We start from the raw sequence: 25,605 nt of genomic DNA, 5'->3' as shown, positions 1-25,605 counted from the left end.
TATAGATAGTGGAATGTTGTCAATTATGGACGGTGGGTGGTTGGATTTCTTGTTGATGTAAAGTGGGTTGTTGTTAGGCTTGTTGCAGGGCATGTATTTACCATTGTTAAGGTTGAGAGTGACATCGAGGAAGTTTACGACTTTCTTGTTGGCTTCGATTGTTACTTTAAGGCCATGCCTCTCAAAAATTCTGCAGAGATCTTTCTTAATTATCTCTGCTTTTCGGGGTGATTCTCGGATCACTCCGAGGCCGTCGTCTCTGTATAAGCCAAAGTTGTGGCCATGTTTCTCCTTGATGGTGTACAAGAGATAACAGCCAACGAGCTCGCATGACTCTGCACCGTCGTAGCTTACCATGGTCACGTCGAAGAGGTCAGCCGATGAATCGGTGTACTTTTGGAGAAATTCAGGTAAACGTTTTCCCTGTTTTACCCTACAACAAAAATGACCGAAACTGTAGCGAGATAAATAATCTATTGGTGCGTCCACATTCACTCCCAGGGAAAATTGAATGCATCAGAGTGAAGACAAATAATGTCGCTATGTATAGTGGAAGTACCAATCTGTAATGTTTTATTTTGCTTGAGAAAGAGAAATAAACATTTTACTCTTTTTTTTTTTAGATGTTTTTGCATGAAAATGAGGCCCCAGGCCTAGTACAAGCAAACGTTGTTACCATGGCAACAAGAGTGCTGCAACCTTTAAAAAGGGCATTTTTGTGCTTCCCCCTGAGTGCCTAACTGCATGCAAAATTTGAAGGAGGGTTGGAAATTTTCATTACCCAAGATGTTTGATTCTTATAGACCTGTTCTTAAATTCATGACGTCATGATACAATACTTTCGCGCGCATCATTATCGCAATTAGATATGACGTCACAAAGCGTTAATGATCACTGGAGACTATTCAGTTCGACTTTGTTCGAGTTTTGGAACAGCTTCGAAATGATTTCGAGAAAACAAGGCATTGTGCTTATCGTGATTATTTTGTGCTCTTATGCTCAAGCCAAGCTTGAATGTCCGTTGCAGTGTGACTGTACCGATGACTTCTCCGTCGTGGTCTGCCGAGGAATGGAAAAATTCCCCCTGTTCGGCTTTGCATCAAACGTCAAAACTCTGTAAGTAATACTTCAACTTTCCCAGACGAGACTTGAAATCCTAATCGGCATTCAAATGATTTGATAGTGTTTACGAACAAGTAGCATTTGAGGACGGTTTAGGGACAAAACCGGAAATATAATTTATCATAGCATTGAAATCACAAAGGCGTTGAAACAAAGCAATCTTGAAGAAAATGCTCAAAATTAAAGTAATTTCTTATCTGGAGATCATAGTGATGGATGAGGTTTATACTTTTTAAAGTAAACACTGTGAAATTTTACTACCGATTCTTGTCTTCTTTTATATAGTTACAAACCCAAGAAGTATCTTTGTTCGCAACGATTTAATCAGTTATATATCTTATGTTTCCTCCGCGTTACATTTTATGTTTCTTTGAGGCCTCACACTTCCAAAAGAGACACTTTTATATTTCGATTGTAATTTAAAAAAATAAATGTACAAGAAAAATATGTTTTTCAACGAAAACAATGAAATTTTAATCAGTAAAAATATTTCACTACCGATCCTTTATTTTCAACATATTTTACAAGCCCAAGAAGCACCCATGTTCACAATGGTTTGATCACGCTTCCTCCGTTTGAAAGTCTGTGTTTCTTTGAGGTCTCACACTTCCAGCAGAGAATTTTTTCACATTTTGATCGTATCTTAAAATAATAATTTTCATATGGAAAAAGTAAATTTATGTGTTTTAAATCAAGTGTAATAGTGGTTCTTCTCCTCCAAAAGAATAACGCGATGTAAAGCTGCACGCAAACTAAAATACTGGTTCAACGCATCAGTCACCACCATTTTATAGACAGAGACCCTCTCCAAGCACAAGCAAGCCGTCGTCCTGACACCTTCTTTCCCAGACTCTATCACCTTCTTGCCCATGGAGCTGGCCTCTCTTGTGAGATGGACAAGTCTCCAACACGCCCGATGGGTATCCTCTATTTGACGCGGTAACTTGAATATTTAGAGTCCTTTCTTATACCCTACAAAACCACCTTTAATTGAAGGAGAATGTATCTGGCTGAAAAGTAAACTTTTAAACAGAAAGGCAATGATAAGGCAACAAGGAAAGAGAATTTTTACCACAACTAGCAGTAATGTCTCAATCTGATTGGCCAATTAATTGCCATTGTCAAGAAGAGTACAGACAGCGTTGCCCGCGTTAACGTGTCACGCACGAAAGATTCGTTTTTTTTTTGTCTATATTGTGACATTTTTTGATCACACGATATCGATTTGTTAAGGTGACAGATGGAAAAAATCGGCCGGGATTGCTAAGGACTGACCTGAAAATTTTGTACGGAAGCTTGCAAAATGTTAAGTAAATCATTTACCCTCCTGTAAAGCGGACAGTCAAAATTTTCAGCACATTGCTGATGAATGATACCTTTCAAGGAGGACACTAGAATTGTATTTCATGCAGAGTGATTGAGAGGCGACCAACTTAAGTTCCCATGGTCTGTCTTCTTCCTTTCATCTGGAGGAACAGAGAGCCTGCGTACGAGACGCTCTAAGACTTCCAATAAGAAGTTGTAACTTTCTCAGTTGAGTTCCTGAACTCAACTTGGGTCATCCCATAGGAGAAAAGATTGGTTACCACGTGACTATGTTTCTGGTTCAATCGTGCGCCCCAAACATAGCCTTTACTTAATTGCTCTGCATCTATCCCTCAGGGAAACCTTGGAGGAAAGCCTCGGAACCCAAAAGTAAAAGAAATTAATATTTTTTTTAGTTGCGATCGATATTTTTGTACACTAACGGGCAGAGTATGTAATCTTAAAGCTTAAGTATAGCATGTGCAGTTTGTGCTGAGAAAAAAAGAAGTCGGAAGAATCAGGCGCGCGCATGCGTCAGTGAACATTTTGCAACGAAGTAAGCTGTGGCAGGTTTTATTCTTGATGACTCTTTTCCGTACTCAAACTCCGTGTCTCACTGCGAACTTGAAAAAAAAAAAAAACAACAACAACAACAACAACTGTTTCACTTCTGCAAGCCGTACTGCACCCCACCCAAAAAACACTCATTCAGCCCCACCACGCCCCACTCTGAAACACAAACTTATAAAAGAGAATTTAACAACATTTTTGTTTTTAATTTGAAAATAAATCCATTTGTGACGCTAGTCTCTGAAAGCCAACCCTCTTTACGCTTTAGTTTCAAGGTCTACGTCGACGTAATACATAAAAGTTATTAACTACACGTGGAAATTGAACATAGAGTTAGGAAGTTAATCTATTCCCATTTTTCCTGTGTGCAGACTTCGTAAAAAGACTCCGCTTCATAACTGGGAATTGTTTTTTCAACACAAAGAGAGAAAACGAATATTTCTTACAATAAAATAAAACTACAAAAAATAAAAATAAACCAACATTACAAGTATTTTTATTCACTGACGCTTTTGAAGAACCAGGAAGAGTCCTCCAACTCTTTTAACCATGTGACCCTCATGACGTAATTAGCAATTCTCTTCTCTGCCTTGTAACTATTTCCTTAATTTCTGGTTATGAGAATTTGGAGTTTTGTCGTTGCATTTTCTCTTAGTTCTTCTTTCTCAGTTTGCCTAAAACATTTCATGGTGAATTTGAGAAGTAATCGTTCATAGTGAGATCGAACATGTCAGGCGAACGAACCAACTTACTATTAGGACATGAACAAACCGCCGTTTTGCCGTGACAATTTGCGTTCGTTTATCCTCTAGTGAGACGACCAAAAGCTCTTGTATCAAGGACATCTAGTTTTAAGCCTCAAGCTTTTAGGTCGGACACAGATCCAAACTAAGTCGAAACACAACTGGTTTTACCCTCCACAAGTCTGTCTCAAAAAATAAACAGTTCAGAATCATGCTAAGAAGAAACAAATACGTGACGAGGCCCACATAAAATCAAATTTCCCTTCTGCCACACTGAGAAGATACACTGGACAAAAAAAAATCTCTCGAAAACACTACCAACTGCAATAATTGTAACAGCATAGCACAAAATGTTGGAACAGCATCAGTTCACGGGCAGCTTCAATTTGCCTCGAAAGACTCGACCCAGTACACACGGGTCACAGATTTTTAAGGTGGCTCTGTAAATCTAACACGAATCTGCCACGAATTTATGCCATAACATTCCACCTTCTTAAGGCTAAAAACTTTTTACTATTCATAATATATATGTATGTAGCATTTACATAGTATTGTCACTTCCCTGTTATATATTTGCTACGCAGGGTAACATTTTTAAAAGCCATAATTTAAATGAGAAAATCCTCTAGTAACTGGGGTCTTTTTTCAAAAAATCCCCAGACACTTTTGACAACTATGTACACGGAATAATTACAGAGTTACCGAGGGGATATCTCGGCTAAATTACACACTAGAAACTCCTTGGAAGTCTGATAAACAAGTCTAGTCCCACAACTCTCGCAGCTGATTTACAGAGAGACTCTCCAAGCGATTTCATTACAATTTTCAGTTGATAGGTGATGAGCATAGAAACACTAAACTGCTGGAGGATCCTGTCGTTGTATCATAGCAAACTAATATACAAGGAATTCCATGGCAGATGGAATGGAAAAGTTGTAATCAGGTTGCGAGAGTAGAGGGGTTAGCCAGCTAGGTATGTGATTATGATGATAAAATGAGTAATGAAAACACTTAGCTAAGCTAGGTATTTATAGCTATATTGAATAAAGCTTCAGTTTTAAAGAGTTGCGTCTCGCCCGTGTACGCTACACCAAGGGCCAGTTTTAAAATCACTTATTCATCGGAAGAAACCTTAAGCATTAGCACAGCGAAATAAATACACATACCTGTTTAGAATTACAACAGGCATCGAAAAAGAAATAAGAAAAACTGAAGAATTAATGCAATATTATTCGGAACGACTTTATTTTAGTTCTACAGAAGCAGTGGTCTGTAAAAAAGAATCTTTACCGAGGTCGGGATCACCCAAAGAAGTTCGGAGCATTTTCGGAAAATCCGATCGTTTGCCGACAATAATCGAAAGGCCATTTAGAGCTGCGCAAGTGTTGGGCTTTTAGATCACAGCAACAGACGCACCAATAAAATCCAAAATGGCCACTACGAAATAGAATGGAGCGATGTATCGAAAGCCTGTTCTTTCACTTTTTGTCAAAATCATCAGAAAATGGCTCCTAAGAGATAGTTGATGAAGACATACAATAACGACGAGGTCAACGAAAACAGAACTAAGACTGGCTTAAAGGAGGAACCTTTCACATAAAAACGGAATAAAGGGACGAATTTGAGGGGGGGAGGGGAGGGGGTAGACGTGAGTGACATAGCTCTTAAAACTGAAGTTGTACAGTCAGACTTGCAATGATGGTTAATAACCGGTCATTCGATTCGTTGTCCCACTCTATGCATATAACACATCAAGTCCATTACATCAAGCCAGTGCTGCATGGCTGCATAAAAAATTACAATCACTTTTGCAAGCTGACCCAGTCCGATTGAGGAACAAAAAAAAACCGGTCTATGAACGGTGCCAATTCGAAATTTTATGGCGCAAGGATATGCGAACGACGTGATAATTAAGCAACCGTAAAGCTTCTCGAGGACATGACCCATTCCTTCTTACCCTTACTATAGCAATGGCACCCAGAGAAACAGTTGTTCGGTTGTAGGGCATTCCTAAAACCTCGTTCAAAGCGAGTGCTATCCAATTAATCTTGGAAAGCTAAATTCTTTTGGGTGACTCTACATTTTAGCTCACTGAAACATTTCTTTCCCGATAAATCGTTTTATCTTATTGCAGCTCGGACTGGGTCAGCGGTCAAAAGACAACGATCACTCGTCCTTCATTTCAAGCTACACGACTGTGAACCGATTTACAACGAGTGCTTTGATTTGTCTGATAGACGTATAGGCATTTAAACAAGATGTATATAGAAGCTATTCTACCTAAAATCATTCCTTGCTTTTGTTTTTTCTGTTTTGATCTCATGTTTCAACTTGCTCCTCTTCCATGGATTCGTCAATATTTCTGAAATTTCAAGAGTGGAAAATATCAATAGTTGTTATAGAAGTTAGCGCGAGTAAAGGTGTCGTCTAAACAATGGGGTACCCAGTGAGGTGGGGATAGGTGATCAAAGAGCCTGCCACTCAGTGGGGTGGGGATAGACGATCAAAGTGCATGCAAGCCACTAAAAACGGAAATGAATCATACGGGGTAGACATGGCATGAACTCACTTCATATTTGAAAACTATTGGTTAAGAAAAGTCGCTTTTTATCTAAATGATCTAATCCCTGAAAGCACACTCCCAACAGCAAATACGTTCTGCGAACTTGACGCAAAGAAAAGTGCTTCTCCTATCAAGCGAGAGGTCAGTTGAATCCGCGTTATTTCTCACCAGACTGTTAAAATTATCACCAATTATTAGCTGTGAGTTCAGTCTCAGGCAGCAATCAAACATGCAAAGCCTTATGTGCTGTTCAGCGAACTCAACAAAAAAGTTAAAAGGACTGCAAAAAAGCAGAGACAAAGTGATGGATGGAAGGAGTGAATTTTGGTCAGAACAGCAACTCGGACATTGCTATCAACCATTTTCCAAGTTAAAATGAGGCCAAGTTTTAAAACTAAACCAATCTCAAAGGCTCAGGACGACATCGTCATAGCCAACAGTTGCAATTCACAGCCATGTTTTTTTAAGTCGACACTTGAGGCTTCAGCCATTGGAGAGAAGAAAACGAACTTTACGCCTAAACAAGGAAACAGCGTACTGTTAACAAACAGATTGACATTTCTTACTTGTTTGATTCCTGTACAACTCCCATGGAAAGTGACGCTAGCGCCGTCACAGTATCGGCCTCTTCTTTCTCTCGCTGTTGAGCTTGTACTAATGATTGGCAGATCTGTGTAGCGGCTCTCTTTACGCTGTTCCAGTATCTGCCTGCAAGAAATGACATCAGTAAGGTAACGCGACTAAAAGTGTACCACTACCCATGCGTGGTAATACTTGTTCATCGAAGGTCCCCCCCCTCCCCCCCCCCAACTCCCAGAGAAATACGTCAAGTTTCCAGAGCGACTTGCTGGTAATCCACTGTATTCCTAAGCGGAGGAGTACAATAATAACTAGACCAAGGCTACAACCCAGTCAGCTCTCGATCTAGACCACTAGGGATTGGGCCACATCCCTGTACTTCCACAACTGGGGAGGGGGGGGGGGGAATAGCCGTGGATCGAAGCTAAGCAAGTATCTTCAAAATACAAAATAATTCAAAATAAGCTCAAGTTGGTTCCGGTTTGGAATTTTCGCCAAATGATACGGAAAACTGTTTAATTTACATACCTTGTATGTTTATCGTTTTCTCCAGAACAGCTACAGCGTTTGGATTCGGTGCCCTTTTAAGGCTATCCTTGGAAAGTTCAGGCAACTAGGAGAAGGCAAACAAAAGAAAAAAAGTTCGATGTTAAAAAAAAAAAAAAATCGACATCTAAAATGCTTGCTTGTACTTTTGTTTCTTCCTTTGTTTCTCTTGTTTCTTCGGTCGACAATCGCTTTCTTTTTCCTTCGTCCGTTTGCCTTGTTGTTTGCACGTTCGTTCACTTCGCATGCTCGTCTGCCTGTCTTGTTTGCCTTTCTGCTTCCAGAACACCCTTCCTTCGGTAATACAATGGAAAGACAACACTGCGGATATTCAGCAAAGTTCAGTTCTCACCTTTTCTCCTAACAAGGCCTTCACACATGCCTCAGCTGCATCGCACAGGGACGGCAAACTATAGCCTCCTTCCAATGCCAGGACCACATGGCCTCCCGCAACGTCCATGAGCTGTTTCGTCAACTGCGCATAACCTGAAAATGCATCATATGAATATAGATAGCCACATAAAAAAGTTATACCAAAACAGTGTTTCTTTGTCATTCGAAGACTGACTTAAAATTTTCTTTCTTTCTTACTGTGTCTCTACACATGACAAATCGCCAATCCTAACAGAGTGTAACACGCCCGTCATATGTGTAACTAAAATAAGACCTACATCACCAACTAGCTCATCTCGTAGAATATTGGAATGAAAAATCTGGCTTTCTCTCAGTTAGCTCCATATTGGAGGTTTTCATAGGCGAGATTTAGACCCCCAGCGAGGATTCATTTCCAGTATCCTTCAATCACGATCATCGAACAAAACCATCATCAAATTCAAGGAAACAACAAAATATAAACTTAGGAAAATGGAACATTCTTTAAGAGATAAAAGCAAATAATGAAGAAACGAGTATAGTAAAGGAGAGAAGAAAAACACGAATCATAATTTACAAACTTTTAAAGATATCTAGCTACATAGTAAATTAATCAAGATACACGAGGCGTGACATAGCCTCCTTAAAAATGTTGGAACATCATGATTATCTAAGCAACTACGCACCCTTCCCTCCCCCCTTTTTTGCATTGTCTATCCTGCTGTCGGCCCTGTATTTTCAGTCGCCAGACACTCTAAGTCACTCCTACTGGGTGAGAAGGCCACAGCTAATTCCCGCAACATTACTCCATAGCTTGATACTTACACGCTGCCGTGACCTGGTAGCCACCCAAAGCAGGCGAATGTCCGGCTGCAGCGTCAAATCCTGCTGAAACTAATATTATGTCGGGCTCAAACTCCTTCGCTATGGGAATCACTATGGAACGGAACGCTGCGAAGTATTCAGCATCACCATACACTGGCTCTGTTGAATAACAAGTGGAAATATCGTGAGCTGAATTATGTGCTTAGGACTTTAAACTGCTGAATCATTCCTTCAGATCATGAAAATAAAGGAAGCTTTGATTGTTAAACGAATTCTCCTTGTTAGTATCAAAGGAAATGTCTAGAGGAAACTATGGAGAATATAGATACTGATGTAAGGGTGTCAACGGTTATGAGAAGTAACAAAAATATCAAGTGAAGGATATGTTTGATTAAACAACAATGTCTTTGAGTGAAAATTAGAAGAAATTTCTAGCGGTCAGTAAGTAGAACTTATATCTTATATCTTTGGAGCAAGAGAGGTAGAAGTATTAACCTTGTCACTTACCTAATCCGCCCATGAAGGCGATATTAACATTATAGCCAACACCTATTCCAGCACCACACTAAAACAAACATGACATTCTCATCAACAAAACCTTGCAGACACTTCAATGGTTAGGTTAGAAAATATTTTTTCACTTCGACACCTACTTGTAATAACTAAATCAAAGTGAAAGCAAAGCGAGGAAAACTTTTGTTAGTTCTGTAGTCTACGCCCGTTTTTCTTTCAACCAAAAAACTGCCGGAGACTCACAATAATCGATACGTTATCATAAGTAATTTACCCGTCACTGATTGTAATGAGTGATATCTCTGATCATTCTGGTCATAATTTCTCCTAACAATATCACCCCTGAATCAAACGTCAACGGTCACAAGAATCAAGGAAATGATCACCAACTAAAGAAGCACTTGATCGTTTAACAAATTCTCCTTGTCAGCAACTTAAAAAATGCAATGAGAACAGTATGGAGAATATGCATGATGTTACGGTGTAAAGGATTAATACCTCTTCTGACTTTCCGGTACCAGGGAAGAAGGTCCCATCGTCATGGCGGTGAATTGAGATGTACATAACATGTGGGTCGTCATAAAACATCTGCTGGGTTCCATTTCCATGATGAATGTCCTGTAGAAGCATGGAAAAGTTTTTGAGACTGTACAACAACGCATTTCATGTAGTTCGCAAACAAAGACGAAATACCATTCCACTGTTTATTAATGCTAGGATTTTGCCTTTGAACTTTTTGTAGTACAAAACTTTATCTGAGTTGATGCACGACGTTAGCACTGCTTCTGCCCCAATTAATATACGTAACTTATTTACGAAAACGTCCAGTATCCGTTCTTATAACACACGCTCATCTACTTCAGATAATTTTTACATACAAGCTTCTAGACTTGAAATACAAAAAAACGCCTTTTCAAGGATTGGTGCTAAACTATGGAATGAGATACCTAATTCTCTGAGAGGGCCGCTGACCAAAGAAATCTTTCAAACTCACAATTAAAAACAAACTACTAAGTGTACGCGAAGATGAAGACTCTTTCATTGAGGTTCGCAAAGTCATCTCTAAGCTAAATTAAAATGTCAGTAGTAGTATAGGGGAAGGGAAGAGAGTAAAACAAACAAACAAGCAAAATATTATCTAATAAATCACATTGTCGTCCATAATGTTCGCTTAATAAAAGATATTATATATACAAGGCTAAAAGATTAGGAAAAAGTTATTAAAATGTTTAAACCAAACGTTTTCGACTGTTTGCCATCATCAGGGTTGAAAATAATGACCGTCTGTACATACATATATATCTTATGTGATTCCCGATGGGAAAAGTTTGGAGACATAAGAAATGACTTGTTTGTTCAAACTGGGGCGGAATTGTTGGATCATTAGCCCCTCGACGATCCTACGCTTGTGGAATGTTTCTGCTGAGGAGAGAACACGCCAAGTGAAAGAATGTGATGGATTTTCCCGCAAGTGTTTTGCAGGTTCAGAGGTGTGAGCAGGATTTGAATGCTCCGCAATACGTACTGCTAAATTTCTCACAGTTTCGCCAATGTAATCAACGCCACAAGAACAATCTCCTTTGTAAACAACTTTGGATCTGTGAGTGTTTGTGTCTTTGTTGTTAAAGAGGCTTTTAATTTGCCTTGTTTGCCACAGGATTACAAAGATGAAATTAAAATTAGTGAACTTGTTGAGTTTTTTAACAAACGTCTTACTGAGTTTTTCGTTTTTACCGCAAAAGGGAAGCTTGATAAAGACTTTCTTTCGGTCTTCGAAGAGAAAAATCGGAATGATGTTGTCATCTTATGATGAGTCGTTTAGAAAGTTGTTGATTGCCTGCGAAATAAAACGTTTGGGATAACCTGCATTGATAAAAGATGTTTCAACAGTTTTTATGTCCTTGTCAAGATCGGTAGAGATGCGTTAGGCTCGATGGAGTGCGCCAGTGATGCAATTCCTTTTCCATTTGGTAGGGACCTCAGGTTTCCAATGTGTTGGTAGTTTTCCCGGTTTTTTGAAGAAGCTGCAATTGAACTTGTTGTTATAACTAAAGGCAGTATCGAGGAAATGGTCAGGGTTTTCCTTGGTAGTGAAAACAATGTTAGAGTGATGGTGATTTAGCCGTTCAAATAGAGCAAACAAGTTATTTCTTATGTCTCCAAACGTTTCCCACTGGGAATCACATAAGATATATATGTATGTACAGATGGTCATTATTTTCAACCCTGATGATGGCAAACAGCCGAAAACGTTTGGTTTCAACATTCTAATAATTTTTTCCTACTCTCTTAGCCTTGTGTATATAATATAAATCACATTCTTTTCCTACTTTTCTTTTTATTTTATTAATATTAATAGTAATAAGCTAATGATGGACTGTAGCTATTGATGGGCTGGCCCGCCTAGACTACCAGAGCTATATGCGGGCCAGTCCGACTTCAAATGTATGTTTTTATGTAATAACAATAATAATAAATAATGATGATGGCAGGTTAAACTATAACAGAAACTACGACATCACCCTGAAATAGGTTTGGCCTTTCACGAAAACCTTCTCTCTACATCTCTATAAACCTTGAACGATAGGAAAGGTTTTTAAAAGGGTAACGAAACACTAAACTCAGAGTAATCAAACTGAGTGGCCAGTCATAACAAAGGCTACAATTATCATTAGCCGATGAGAATTCAAAGTGAAAACACCGTAACTACCAAAGCGCGGGAAAACGCGGGTGACCAATTCACGATTGCTTTGAGTTTTATGTCTGATTGATTGAGAGAATAGAATGATTTAGCACCAAGTTTAAGTGAAACGTAAACGGCAAGAGTGACCACGTGACTTTGTTTTTCCCGTCACTTTTTCACGTTTGCCACCCTGACGTGAGCTCACGCGAAGCTAAAGCAGCAAGCTTCACGCTCTTTTACATGAGACGTGAAAGGGCAAGCTGACGTTTACCGTTTCACGTAAACGCGGTGCTAAATCTCTCTGATAGCGCACGTTTTCTGGATCAATAACAGCGAAGTAAAAAAACCAAAGAAGTCGCGGTTTATTTCCGACACTAAATTGAACATTGCTCTAAAGAGGAACATGCTACTTTGTACTAACCCAATCCACGATCAGAACTCGTTCAACAGACAGGTTCAGTCTCAGTAGTCTCGCAGCAATTGCCACGCTATTAAAGTAACAGAAGCCCCTGCAAAGAGAAAAGTCGCATTGAACGTTGACCCACATATTATTAGGGACTTTAAGCAGTCAGGACGGCAACGCCACGGAAGACGTTGATTAAAAAATTAGTTTCTACTGTTAGTTAGAATTTCGAAAATGGCTGCATGTGTTTACCGTCTCATAGGGCGCCAGACCTCAAACTCAACATAACGCATAAAAGTAGCGTTGAGTTCCGAATGTAAATTAAAATAATTTGCCGCCGCGGTTTCGCTTCGCAGACGACGCAAATTTTGGTGATTTCACGTTGTTGTTTTGCAAAGGACGGCTAAGAAATGTACAAAGTTTTAAAACGCACGTGATGGGCTATTGTTCTGCCAATTACATCTATTGTTTTTCCACGTTCTCGTTGCCGTAGCCGTCGTGGTTTGCTTAAAGTCCCCATTTTAGCAACTTCCAAGGACTGTAAGTATTGAGACACGCTAGAAGTAAGTTTCAGATAACTCCAACCACTTTCCTCCTGGAATACTGTTTTTCCATATGACCCGCGCGGCCTTGTGTAGCTTTGTGCGCACGCTTTTATTGATAAACATTAGAAAGAAAGCTCCCTTTGAGGGCCGTACGCGATGGGGTGAGCCACTGGGCTGGACAAAGTCGTACGGCCCTACGAGATGCGAGATACGAGCTGCAAGAAGAAAGGAATAAAGAGAAAGACAAACAGTAATATGATAAAGTAGTTATTGAATGAGTTAGGTCGAGCCGGGAAAATATTTGGCTCTCGGACAGTACATTATGACCTCAGGCCAAAGCTTTTCCCGTCCGGCCCCCACTAAGTCAATAAGAACATGCCATTTAAAGACAAGACACGCAGCACTTTGCGAGCTTAACTCACAACAACAATTCACTTTGTGTTATAAGTAGAATTTTTGTGCAATTCTTTGTCTCTTTGTCTCAGTGACAGAATTTTGTCCCCGCGTGATAAAATGCAGTGACGTGTTTTGAAAACAGTTGACACGTAGCGGTTAGCGGTAGCAACCCTTCGCTTAGTCTCTCCCAGCCTTTCAAACTTACATCGCTTGGTGAGCTTCCGCGTGATGGCCTGGAGGTCTCACTAAAGCGAATCCATTCTAAAAAGAACAGAGCAATTTGTTAAATGTATTATTAAGAGTTTCAATGTACCAGACTATTCTAGATATTGTATCACTCCTTACATTTCCTTCTTTACTTGAATTTACCAGTCCCTTTTTTAGTGATGATAATATGTAAGATTTTTCAGCGCAAGATAAGATGAAGATGAAATTGAAAAAAAAAAAAAAAATTGGAAAAACGCGTATCCAGCAAGCTCTGATTATGATGATATTGTCGGGAATCTTTGCATAAATGTGTTGTGGTGTAAGTACTTTCTTGGCTAAAGACTTTTGAGACCAGTATTCACGTCGTCGTATTTCCGTCATCATAGTCCTATTACGATTGAAATAAAGCAAAAAAACTGAACCACAACATACTCTGTATACAAGGTGCGGTTGCTTCTGAACGGGTACGGGTATGGGTACCCACTTTCTTATTTCAAATTTAAGTTTCAAATTCCAAGAAATACACTGTAAGTGACACTCTAGGCTGAAACGTTAGCTTCAACGGGTCTGAGTGCCGATGAGAATGGTCTCGTATTTTAGTTCCTCAAGCTTAGAGCTTATTAACACAACATTAGTAAAGAGAGAGCTGACTCTAAGTTATTTGATCGACCACTGTGGTCTGTTTTCATCAGAAGTCATGCTTGCCTTAAGTTCTCCTTTGGCAACTTTAGATGCAAGTTCCACAACACATCCGACAGCCTGAACAGAAACAGGAAAGTTGCGTTAGAAATGAACGTATGTGAATGACCGCTTGGTTATTCATTCTTAATTTTTTTTTTTCATTAATTCAGGTATTCACAGTATAAACTTCTTTTTATCCCCTACCATTCTGGCTGCATTGGCACTGTGCATTTCATTCCATATTGTATCTCCATCGACCTAACAAACCAACAGCCATAAAGAATGATTATGGTTGTAACATCTAAGTTGTCACTAGCCACTTAGTTAGCAAGTTGAAAAGTTAGTGTCAAGCCCTGCAACAGTCTACCACGATTATACAACACTGAACAAAAAGATCCGTAAAATAAAGCTAAATAACAGCTTTATAAACCAGTTTAATGAAATGTTTCAACTTACCCCAATCCCACCACAAAAGAGCTTATTGAAACACTTGAGCAAAGTACTAGTCCCTAGCAAAAACAGATAACAAAAAAACAAAGGCCATGTTTGAGCATGAACAAAGATCACATTTGAACACCATGCTTGGAATTCGGTCAACAGACTTTTTTCACCTTCTCTTGTTTTTTCTATAGAATATATTCATAACTTTCAATGAAAAATCAAGTAAAGCAAAGATCCTCGCAGGCGGGCTGAAATTTTCGCAACTGCTGAAAAGAAGTCTGAAAAATAAAATTCAGGCCTTGATGGAAATTGAAGTTTTGCCTCCCTGATGCTAGTTGGGCGCTACTAACACCTGAGCTATCGAGTCTTACACGTTGGAAGCGGGGCCCATTTCAAAGGGTTCTTCTTTCCCACGCAGAAAGCTGAGCATAATTTTTATTGAAGTGCATTTCTCTTACCATCCTCGTTCTTTGTTCTACACTGTGTACTGCCACCAAACAACATGGTGTGCTGTTCACTACAAATAAAGAAGTCAAATTATGTACAATGTATATTATCACTCTTTCTTCTTATCACTATGACACAATTTTTTTTCCTGGTGGGTCTTGCAGTAACTTACTTTGTCTTTTTCACGTATAGAACTGAACGCTTTTCCCTACAAAAGGCTCGTCTCTAATGACACTGTAAACACCAGCGGATAAATCACCCCCTTTTTCCCGAAAATTTTCGTAACAAATCAGGAGTGTGGCTTGTTTGCGAGAATACCTGGACAACGTACCGCAAATTTGCATAAATTAACACTATTCATTGAAAAGTTACACGTCCGTAGGGCAAACCAACTAAAACTTCATAAAAATACACCAGGGTACACATTGATCATTACTTTTGCAAGTTCTGTGGCTTCCAAAAGAGGTGTTTTTTTTCCATAAGGATAAGTATATACAAGCTAAACCTTCAATGTTAACCCCAGCATCTAAATTCTCCTTGCGGTAATAATGTTAAATCATTTACTAAGATCTTGAAAATAGAGGAAAATGATTTGCCAATCTAAGAAGCTTTGATCTTCATATGAATTCTCCTCGACAGTACCAAGAGAAACATATAGAGAAGAGAATGGAGAATATGGACACTGATATTGGGATACAAAAGGTGAAGAGAGACTCAACATGTAGTTTTTAGGGAACTGTAAATATAAGTCGTGAGTTGCAGTTGCACTTATCCGCGGCTGGACTGGGGGGTTCGAAAGGGGGTTAACGTTTATCTAGGATTAAAAGTTAACCTTGGCTTTAATTTCTCCTGTAAAAGAGTGTGTATAGCAGCTAAGGTTTTGTCGAGGTTTACCTCAATATGACTCGAAACTAACTGAAAACAAATTACAAAAGAAAAATCCCTTTGCATTGCTATTTGAGTGAATAAAAAATTTACACTAAACCCGGGTTAAGTTAATCATGTTTTGAAAAACCCGACCAACAGATATTTAAAATTGACATTTCATTTTCCGTATTGTTGTAAACACATTATAAAACAACTTTCAGTGCTATGACGTGATTCTCAATAAAACGGCATAGTATCTGTGTCACAAATTTAATTAAGTGTAAAGTGGACCTACCTGTGAACTGTAAGAATCTCCGCTAAGGTTGCTTTTCTGGGACGCACTCGCTATATAAAATAAAATATCATAATCGATTTTGTTCCACCGCATAATTTCACTTGTCACCATTTCATTACAAATACTCATTGAAACCGCTGGAATTTCAAGACGGATAACAATCTAAATTTCGTACACAAGGCACAATTATAAAGCACAAGTTTTCAAAGACACTCACTTCACAAAGATTGGCAACACCAGTCTCCTGCAGTCGTGCCCAGATACTTTGTAATCTTCCTGGGTGTTCAGGATGGGAACTGGCATCACCGCACGAACATTGATGTTTCAACATAACTGTGTCATAAACAAGGCCGGTACGATTCCCTGTTTCAGACACTTGACCACTGCCTAAAGATTACAAAAATTATTTGTCATCTGTGACTTAAAAAAGTAACTAGTTGATTCAGCATCTTTCTCTATTCTCTGATCATTCAGTTCAAAATAAACAAATCTATTTTCCTACGTGAAAATATAATTTCAACAGTATCACCACAGTTTTGACAAGACATCTACATATGCCAAGATTACTTTTTAGTTCAGAGAAAACATTGCGATTCAAAATATATAATTATATTCAACAAAAAGAACAAAACCAGATTCTCTTCCCCTTCCGGAAAAAACAAACAAAAAAAAACAGCTGAAATAGTTATTCTTTTTTACTTACCTACAACAGGTGATGAGTGGGCTCTTGATAAAGGCCTGTGGCCCACAGTCGCCCCTGGGGAGACAGATCCCGCTGATGACGCTGCAGCTAAATCTGCTTGACGTAGCTGTAGAGCTTGTTGGTGTCCCTGTGACAAGGAGTCTCTTTCAGGCGATTCCTGTTGATGTAACTGACGAATAAGCTGAAGTTCTTGTATGTGTTGCTCTTGAGTGGTCTGGGGCGAGGGGAGGTCATCATGACTGTGTGTCTGTCAGAGCAAATACAGAGGTTATTTTTTTAACAGTGCTTAACTTCACCTTACAATCTTTATACACTTTCAAATAGATAGGTGATGTGGATGTTTAACTACCATCAACTATGAGATATTGGCACGATCAAACATAAATTTATTAGAAATAGCCAGCAAAGTGGAATGTACTAAAATCAGTGGGAAGATCTAAAAAAAGATTGGTTAAAATTATGTGAACAAGTTTTTCCTTTTTTTCTTAAAAAATGCAGAAGCAAGGCAATAGTGTGAAAAAAAAAAAAAAAAACAGGAAAACAATTCTCTGGGTTTATACAAAAAATAACCAAGGGAATGGAAATTTAGCTGAAGAATTCTGCATGGCTGCTGGAAAATTCTCCAATCTCTAACGTCAAATAATCTATAAGAATCTTCAACATTGTGTTGGAAAATAATTCAATGTAGAATTTTGACCAAAGGCCTACAAGGGAAGTCTAGGTATTCCCGTTGCTTGAGGGATAATACAAGTATGGAGTCTTCTGGGACAAACAATAGGCCTTTTGCAGCTAGAGATCACGTGCTAAGATACCACGTAGCAACGCCATACTGGAGAGCAAGCACTCCAGTGATCTCAGACAGTATAGAGGTCACAGAGGTCTGCATTCAAACAAAGAATACTGCGGATAACAGGTCAAAAGGTATCCCAATTCGAGAAATCCAGTAAGAAGTAATCAACAGCTTCCCCAGAGTGTATCAGCAGCAAAATCACACCAAACTTCGTTTTTCACTGATACAAGGAAGCTGTTGATTAAAACTTACCAGATTTCTCGAATTGGGATACCCTTTAACTTGTTATCCGCTGTATTCTTTGTTTGAATGCAGACCTCTGTGATCTCTATTTTGTCTGAGATCACTGGAGTGCTTGTTCTCCAGTATGGCGTTGCTATGCGGTATCTAAGCACGTGATCTCTAACTGCAAAAGGCCTATTGTTCAACAAATTGCAAGGGGGTTCAGAAGGGCAAAATTCACGACTAGCATGATCTTTCACCCAACAATTAAACATTTGTTACAACTTGATATAACCAACTTAATCTTTATTTCCATACTTTTTCCAGGTCCTGCAGATTAATTTCCTCAATTTCTCAAATTATTCACGAATTAAAAACAGTGAAAAAAAGGAAGTGTTCACCAACTAACGGAGCACTTGATTGTTAAACGAATTCTCCTTGTCAGCACTTTAGGAATGCACACTGACATCAGGGAGTAAAGGGTTGAGGAAGTTAACTACTTACACGAACAAGTCTAGGTAATGGTTGTTGTTGATGTTGTTGTTGTTGTTGTTGTTGTTGTTGCAGCTGTTGCTGCTGAAGCAATTGAGCCTGCAGTTTTTGCTGCTGCTGTTGCTGTTGCTGTTGTTGTTGTTGTAACTGTAAAAGACGCCCCTTCCAAGCTTCTTTCTGTTGCATATGTTCCAAGTGTTCTTTCAGCGCTGCCTGGGATTCTTTGTGCAGCTGCTGTTGCTGTTGTAACTCTTGCAACTTTTGCAAGTTCATTTGGAGGTTTTTGGCACCAATCTGCTGCAGAAGCAACTCCTGTTGAAGTTGTTGGATGAACCTGGCTTGATTCTGCTGTTGCACCCGTTGTTGTTTCATAAATTCCATATGCTGCTGCTGTAACAGTTCTTGGTTCTGCGGCTGCTGGTGCAGGGCTACACCATTTGACAAAGACAAGCCTGGTGCTGACAGAGACTGGCGCAAAGGTCGGTGTTCCTTCAATTGCCTTTCCATTTGTGCAGTCGTTAGTGATGCAGATAGCCCTCCTCCTATTCTGCGAGGTGATAGCAAGTTGTTCTGTGCTTCTGGTGATGCGGATGGCAGTCCTGTTGAAGATGACGAAGGTGGCAACACAGAATTCACTTTCAATTGTTGCGCTCCATAACCCATGGAAAGCATCTGTGCTTGTGCTTGGGCTAATGCCAGCTGCTTCCACCGTGCTTGATGCAGTGCAGCTGTAGCAACATCACTCTCATCCTCTTCTTCTATTCCATCTGAAATAGTTTGACTAGAATATGGACTCTGCTGCACTTCCATATGAGTCACATCGTTGCTTGCCAAGCTACTACCATGACTTAGAACACGGGGTTTGTTAGTAAGCTGGGTTGAAAGCCACAGCTGGCTGCCACGGCTGTGATCCATACCTGAAGGGTAACGTGGAATTGCTTGGAGATTGGGAAGACTGTGGCCAAGACCTGACCCAGGACCAGTACTCAAGGGTGACGAACCCTGACAAAAGAATAATCTTCACTTAAAACCATGTATCAAACAAAATTATTAAAGGTGTCCTTGCCCACAAAAAGGGAAAGGGGTGTTATTTCTAAACAATAACGAAAGGAAATATGCATTTTTTTAAGAAACAGAGGAAAAAATAAAAGAACTCCTCCTAAAATGAATGTTACATTCAATTGTGGACATTGTGGAACTTTGAACAAACAATGAAATTGCTCCAAATTTACACAAATTATTTTTCTTTTACCAGCCCAATCAGTTATTACCACACAACAAGCAGTTTTGTGTCTTACCTCTCTGTGTGGTGAGGTAGATGATGACTGAATTGGGGAGCCTGGGTTGGAACATTCACCCATTTCAGCTCCTGCATTTTCCACTAAAAATAGGGGAAAAAAGGTTGATTAATCTATCATGATAAATTACACTATGAAAGAGATACCAGTAATTGCAAAGAGCTTAGCCAGCTCTTGTAGTCAGCAGGCAAACTTACAAGAGCATGCTCATGAGTAACATTGCAACTAAATAATGACTGAATCTTGACCCTTTAACTTCTATGAGTGACTAGATTCTAATTTCTCCTGACAGTTTCACCCTTAAATCAAATGTAGAGGTCGTAAGGATAGAGGAAAAGAAGAAGCTGATGGTCTTGTAAACAAATTCTCCTTGTCAATGCAAAGAGAACAGGAGATTGAAAATACTAATAATGGGGTGTTTAACATATTGACCGTGGTTTAGCATGGTCTTTTCTCTTTAGGAGAATAATATTCATCATCACAGTGGTCAGAATGTTATAGACACAGCCAAGTGAGTCTGCAACAAATATTGACCACTATCATTATCGATAAGAGTACATACCAAGCTAAACCACTGTTCACTTATTTTTTGCCACAATATCAACGCCAAATAAAATGATTCTTTCAATGAGTGACACATTGCGTGACAAGTTGACATGAGCAGCATTGTCATTGCATCAAGCCTGAATCACAGATAAAGGTCATAAAATAAATATATCTTATTAGACTTTTTGTTGTGTAGTATCGCTGAGTATTTTTACAAGTTGTGCCATATTTTGACAAGCCCGTAGGGCAAGTCAAGATACAAATAACAAGTAAAAATACTCAGCGATACTACACAACAAAACGACTAATAAGTTATTTATTATCTAACATGCCAAACTGTTATTTCAGTGCAGGCGAATTTCGCGGATATTTATTTTGGGGGAGTGCGTGACAGAAGTATGCGAAGCGGAACGGTATTGGCACGTTGTCGTGTTGCTGTGTCTATATTCTTTAATAAATGAAGAAATCTCCTGGTTGTCTAACTGTTTTTCTTCATTCGATTCATCTAATAAACTTGGATTTATATTTGCCAGCCATTCCGACTCTTCGTCGTTGGAAATATGATTCAAATTGTCCGTCAGTAACTCCAATCCAATTCTGCGCTTGCGCAATGCGAAAACACCTGTCTAACCGGTTCTCTGGAGTACGAAATACCGCGTGACATTTGTACTTGTCTATGGCATTATTTGTACTCTACGTAGTGTAGTTGGATAATAAAGGAAATTAGAACATAACCAAAGTAAAGCGCGCGCTCTGATTGGTCAATTTAGTGTCCCCCATTTGCCAATGGGTGTATGCTGCTCACGTGAGCAAATGCAAAGACTATTTTTCCGTGCGTGCTTGTTTTTTTCTGGTCGCGTAAGATTTGTTAATTAAAAGGGAACTCTTTAGCTACAATGTATCAATGCTATGTTATAAAACAATTGGTAAACACCACAGCATACACTATTGAGTTATGGATGCACACGGGAGGTTTGCTAAGCACTCAAGAAGCTAGAGTCGCTCTCGGCTATCACCTCGAGCGACTCTTACGCTTCTTTCGTGCTTAACAACGTCCTGTGTGCATCCATAACTTGATAGTGTACGCTGTGGTGTTTACCATTTGTTAATTGTTACCAACTTAGGAGCCTCTTGATTGTTAACCAAACTTCTCCCCATCAGCACCTTGAGAAATCTTTTGAGAACAGTATGGAGAATATGCATACTGATAGGGTAAGGTGTAAAGGGCTCAGACAATTTGTGAAAGGATCACTCACATGTTAGGCTCTTGTTGATTCTATTTCCATTTCGACGATCTTGACGTCTGTATAGTAATGGGCTTCCATGACAATACCTAAGTCGGGCTTTGAGTCGTGACTTCACTTTCAGGGTAGGTTCAGAAGCTGTAACAATAGATAGTGGTTGTTCTGACAGGTCTGGCTAAATACAGGATTACTTGACTAGTATAACATAATAATTTTTCAATAAGTGAATTCAATCCTTTAGCCCCACAATCCTCTTTAAGAGTGTTAAAGATAAACAGACCTGGACAAAACCAATATTTTCCTTGATAAATATACACCCAAGTGCACTAAGGTTTGCATTGAAAAAGTTAAAAAGGAAAAAGGCAAATTATTTAGCAGGTATCAAATTAGGCATATGGCATTGGTATATCAATTTTTTCAACAAAATCTAATACTCTCAAGTACTTTGAAAGAGTTTTTCATTGGAAATTCTGTGAAAACTGTTCAGCTGCCTCACTTTTAGCAAAAGGGTACATGTACTTTATATGCTAATTAGTTCGTATTAGGTTTTTTCCCAGTTCACTTTTGCTTTTTGCTTTTTTCCCATGAAACTGTTGTTGCAATTAGGTGTATCTGACACACTTTCAATTAAAAAAAAACATTGATCTACAGCATTATCCAAAGGATAACAGCTTTGATAATGAAGTTAAGACTGCAGCAAATTGGACTCCTGACCTGTTTTTCTCAGTGGATAATTGACCCCTTCATAGCCAGTTCCTAGAGGAGTAATTCGATCTGAATCATCATATTGCTGGTTCCTGCAAACAAAACAATGCAAAAGGATGAAACCATTAGAGAGTGATATAATGTTCCATTGGCACCCCTGATGTCGGTCATCCCCAATTTGAAAATGGAACACTCACTGCATGGATAACTAACTGCTTTAAACAGTGAATGGCCTACAAAAAACAATTCAAATGCAACAGAGGTTTGAAATAAGCACAGAAGAGCCTTTCAAGTGCTCAGGCTTCAAAAGTGTGGCTTCATAACAAAATTCTGCATTGCACTAGGAATGTCAAGGTACTTGTCAACACTTCAAAGCCCCATCTTAAGAATGAAAATTTGTTAAATGTGGAAGGCAAAGCAAATATCTCTTTGACAATAAAAAAACAAACCTTCACCTAGTTAAATCTGGGTACAACCATTAACAACTTTAAAAAAAAAAAAAAGACTCAGACCAACCAGTGCTTAAAGGCCTGTGCATGTGTCCCAGAAGCTAAAGCAAGATCCTTTTGCTTTTTGCTGATAACAAATTCATGAAGACGCTTCTTCACCTCACTTGAAGATACTGCAATAAGAAGTACACAATCAAAGAAGCTATCAAAACTCAGAATCCTCATAAAACTGGTCAAAATATTAACTTTCTTTATTATATGGCTGTGTCTCACAAGGACTGGGAACTACTGAATTCACGAATTTGATTGGCTGAAATCAATATTGAAAGCGGTCTAGATTTTCCCATCTAGACTGGCATCTAGACCAGCATCCAGACCAGTCCAGAAAAAAAAGGTTCAAAGAATATAAAAAATTGGCATATAAGACACAGCCACATAATAAACATCTTATTAACCGAACTAGGTCAGTCTGTATGGGAGAATCTCGACCTTGGTTGCTGGTACAGACCTCACTGTGTTCGGTCTGTACTGGCGACCTCAGTCAAGATTCTCCCATACAGACCTCCTGCCTGGTTAATAAGATCTAAAAACAATGAAGTACTTAATTGCCATTTCTGAAAGGTTTCATTATGCTTCATCCATGCCACATATTAATATAGTATGAGAATTTGGTGTTCAATCAAGATAACAACCTCTACCTGATAAGTTGGAGTACCTTTTAAATGAAAGCAATCTTTGCAGTAATTAATTCCCCTTAAAAACCTGTGTCCTGGATAATGTATGGATATGATACGTATAGGGAGAAGTTAGATGTTAACACTTCTGCGAGTTAATAACAACCAAATCCTGTAAACTTATATTTGCAAGAAAATGAGTCAGAGCATCAAAGGAAAGTTCCTAATCAACTCTTTAGAATTTGCGGGTTAGCAAATTCATTGATTGAATGCTGAGGTCAACCAAATTCAAAACAAAAGTATTGCATGCCCAATGAGTAGTGAAATTTTAGGACTTCAGCTGCTCAGAATTTTGTTAGCTTAACAAATTGTTGGAACATTCAGAAGGACAAATTCCCAATTGAAGCAATGATTATAAATTATATAAGTATCATGTAATAATGAAATTTCATTCTATGTTCAAAAACACATTGAATATACAAACAAATTGGAACTGGTTAAAAAGTTTCTAATTTTGTCTTTGTATGGGACAAAAAACTGTGAGGATATGACATCAATCTGATGTTAACTAACATTCTGGTGGAGGCTGCTGCTGAGATCCTTGAGACTGCTGTGGTGGTGGCTGGGGTGCCTGTTGATGTTGTTGCTGTTGCTGTTGTTGTGGATGATGGTTATCCTGTGCTGGTGGCTTCTGAAAGTGCTGTTGTTGAGTAGCTATAGGAGGCTGATTTGGGGGAGATTGAAGCACTTCTTGCTTTATTTTAGATTGCTTTTCTGGAGGCTCACCCTGATCCATTGCTGAACTACCATGTCCTCTTTCATTAGATTCTTCTGGTTCAACCTTCAAAATAAGTTTTACCATGAAACAGATTCCCTGCAAGGAAGTAGGCAATTTGCCCCCCCCCCCCCCAATTTCCTTCCTCAGAAAGAGAGGAAATTCCTCAAATCAGAGGACAGTGTGTAGTTGCTTGTACAAGCTAACTACTATGTCCATTCTTTTTAACTCTTTAACTCCCATGCATGACCAAGACAGGATTTCTCCTTACGATATCAATATAACATCACACAGAAAATTGATGAGAATTAAGAAAAATATCCACCAGGGGATTACTGGTTGACCCAATACCAAATTATCTGAACTAACGTCCTGAGAAGTTTACAACAGATAGTGAGGAGAATTGCCAAATGAAATAATGATAGTCAAAACCCTTATTAACCCTTATTGTTCCAATGTGAAAGAGATAAGTAGTAATGGTAGTAAAGCTCATGAAATTTTGGCTTTGCTTTTTTAACCTCTCGACAGTATTTCAAGTTATCCAAGCTACATGTAATGAAATTACAAGCTAAAGATTTCAATCCTGTGATAGTTACATGTAGCAAGGGCAAACCACCAATCAACAGATAGGGGAAAAATGCTAGTCCTTCAAAAGTTAACAAAAAAAGGCTCCTGTTTTAATTTTTACTGCATCTACAACTGCACACTGCTAGGCTTCTAAGTAAACTCTACTCGCATTCTTTCACGGAATAGATACATGTAGCAAGTAGTGCAGCCAACCAGATTGCCCTATTTGCAATAGAATGCTGGTACATTTATACTTAGACATACCCGCTAATATGCATGCACATGGGTGGAGTGATACATTGGGAGAGGAGAGGGTCTCACTGAGGGATGCAACATAGAGACCTCTGCCAGAACTGTAACCTATGACTGGGGAACTATAGACCAATGAATTAGCCAAACACATCTCCAAGAAATGAGTAAAGCTTTTTTTAACACATTCCTCCCCCAAAAGGGTTATTTACCAGTGTAGTTAATATCCAAACAAGACCAACCTTAATTTTTGGTTGAGGAAAGCGGTGTTCCCTTTCTTTTTGTGTCTTTTCTTGCGGCTCTCTAGGCCGGTGCTCTTCTTGTCTCTTCATAAGCAATCTCTTGCGCTGTTTAAAATAATTGTCTGATTAATGGCTACATCTGAATTAGTACTACACAGATTAAGATACCACAAAAACAGCTTAGAAGTCTTGTAAAATAGGCATCAATCATGACCACCTTCGGGTTAAAAGGTGATTGTCAAGACCTGAGCCACACTGCAATTTTTGCATACACTGGCTCCTTCATCATGGTTAATACTACTTTGTACAGTTTCTTTCTTTTTTAAAAAAATTTCCTTTTTTGCACTCAACTGTAAGTTGACAGTCCCAACTTGAAATTTAATCCTCCACTCTTAAAAATTGGACAGCCTAGAACTGAGTTTGAAGGATTAAGTTATGAATGTCCACTTTCAAAATTAATAATGAGTTTTGAGAATGAGTCATAAAATTTGAAAGGCTCTAAGGGAGAAAGGGAGAAAAGCAACACATTATAAAAACATAAATTTT

General features: G+C 38.9%; 1 protein-coding gene and 1 pseudogene across 1 annotated transcript in view; both read right to left on the bottom strand.

The window, feature by feature from the left end:
- Positions 1-3,182: 3,182 nt before the first annotated feature.
- LOC111328507 (uncharacterized) overlaps positions 3,183-25,605 on the bottom strand; it is a 34,652-nt gene continuing 12,229 nt past the window's right edge. The window contains exons 5-27 of the mRNA XM_022932953.2: positions 25,060-25,164; positions 23,800-24,067; positions 22,620-22,725; positions 22,113-22,195; positions 21,411-21,536; positions 19,609-19,691; positions 18,323-19,312; positions 16,807-17,053; positions 16,321-16,490; positions 16,104-16,153; positions 14,953-15,011; positions 14,510-14,562; positions 14,258-14,311; positions 14,078-14,131; positions 13,371-13,426; positions 12,243-12,330; positions 9,637-9,756; positions 9,133-9,190; positions 8,626-8,784; positions 7,781-7,914; positions 7,411-7,495; positions 6,870-7,011; positions 3,183-6,102 (exon numbers count right to left, since the gene is read on the bottom strand). Coding sequence (XP_022788688.1) covers positions 6,060-6,102; positions 6,870-7,011; positions 7,411-7,495; positions 7,781-7,914; positions 8,626-8,784; positions 9,133-9,190; positions 9,637-9,756; positions 12,243-12,330; positions 13,371-13,426; positions 14,078-14,131; positions 14,258-14,311; positions 14,510-14,562; positions 14,953-15,011; positions 16,104-16,153; positions 16,321-16,490; positions 16,807-17,053; positions 18,323-19,312; positions 19,609-19,691; positions 21,411-21,536; positions 22,113-22,195; positions 22,620-22,725; positions 23,800-24,067; positions 25,060-25,164 — 3,333 coding nt within the window. The 3' untranslated portion in view covers positions 3,183-6,059. The remainder of the gene's footprint in view (positions 6,103-6,869; positions 7,012-7,410; positions 7,496-7,780; positions 7,915-8,625; positions 8,785-9,132; positions 9,191-9,636; positions 9,757-12,242; positions 12,331-13,370; positions 13,427-14,077; positions 14,132-14,257; positions 14,312-14,509; positions 14,563-14,952; positions 15,012-16,103; positions 16,154-16,320; positions 16,491-16,806; positions 17,054-18,322; positions 19,313-19,608; positions 19,692-21,410; positions 21,537-22,112; positions 22,196-22,619; positions 22,726-23,799; positions 24,068-25,059; positions 25,165-25,605) is intronic.
- Positions 9,763-12,236, bottom strand: LOC148718690 (uncharacterized; annotated as a pseudogene).

This window comes from Stylophora pistillata, chromosome 12, assembly GCF_964205215.1.
Source record: "Stylophora pistillata chromosome 12, jaStyPist1.2, whole genome shotgun sequence".
In the NCBI taxonomy this organism is placed as follows: domain Eukaryota; kingdom Metazoa; phylum Cnidaria; class Anthozoa; order Scleractinia; family Pocilloporidae; genus Stylophora; species Stylophora pistillata.
The sequence above is the reverse complement of the archived record's forward strand: the minus strand, read 5'-3'. Positions and strand labels throughout refer to the sequence as shown.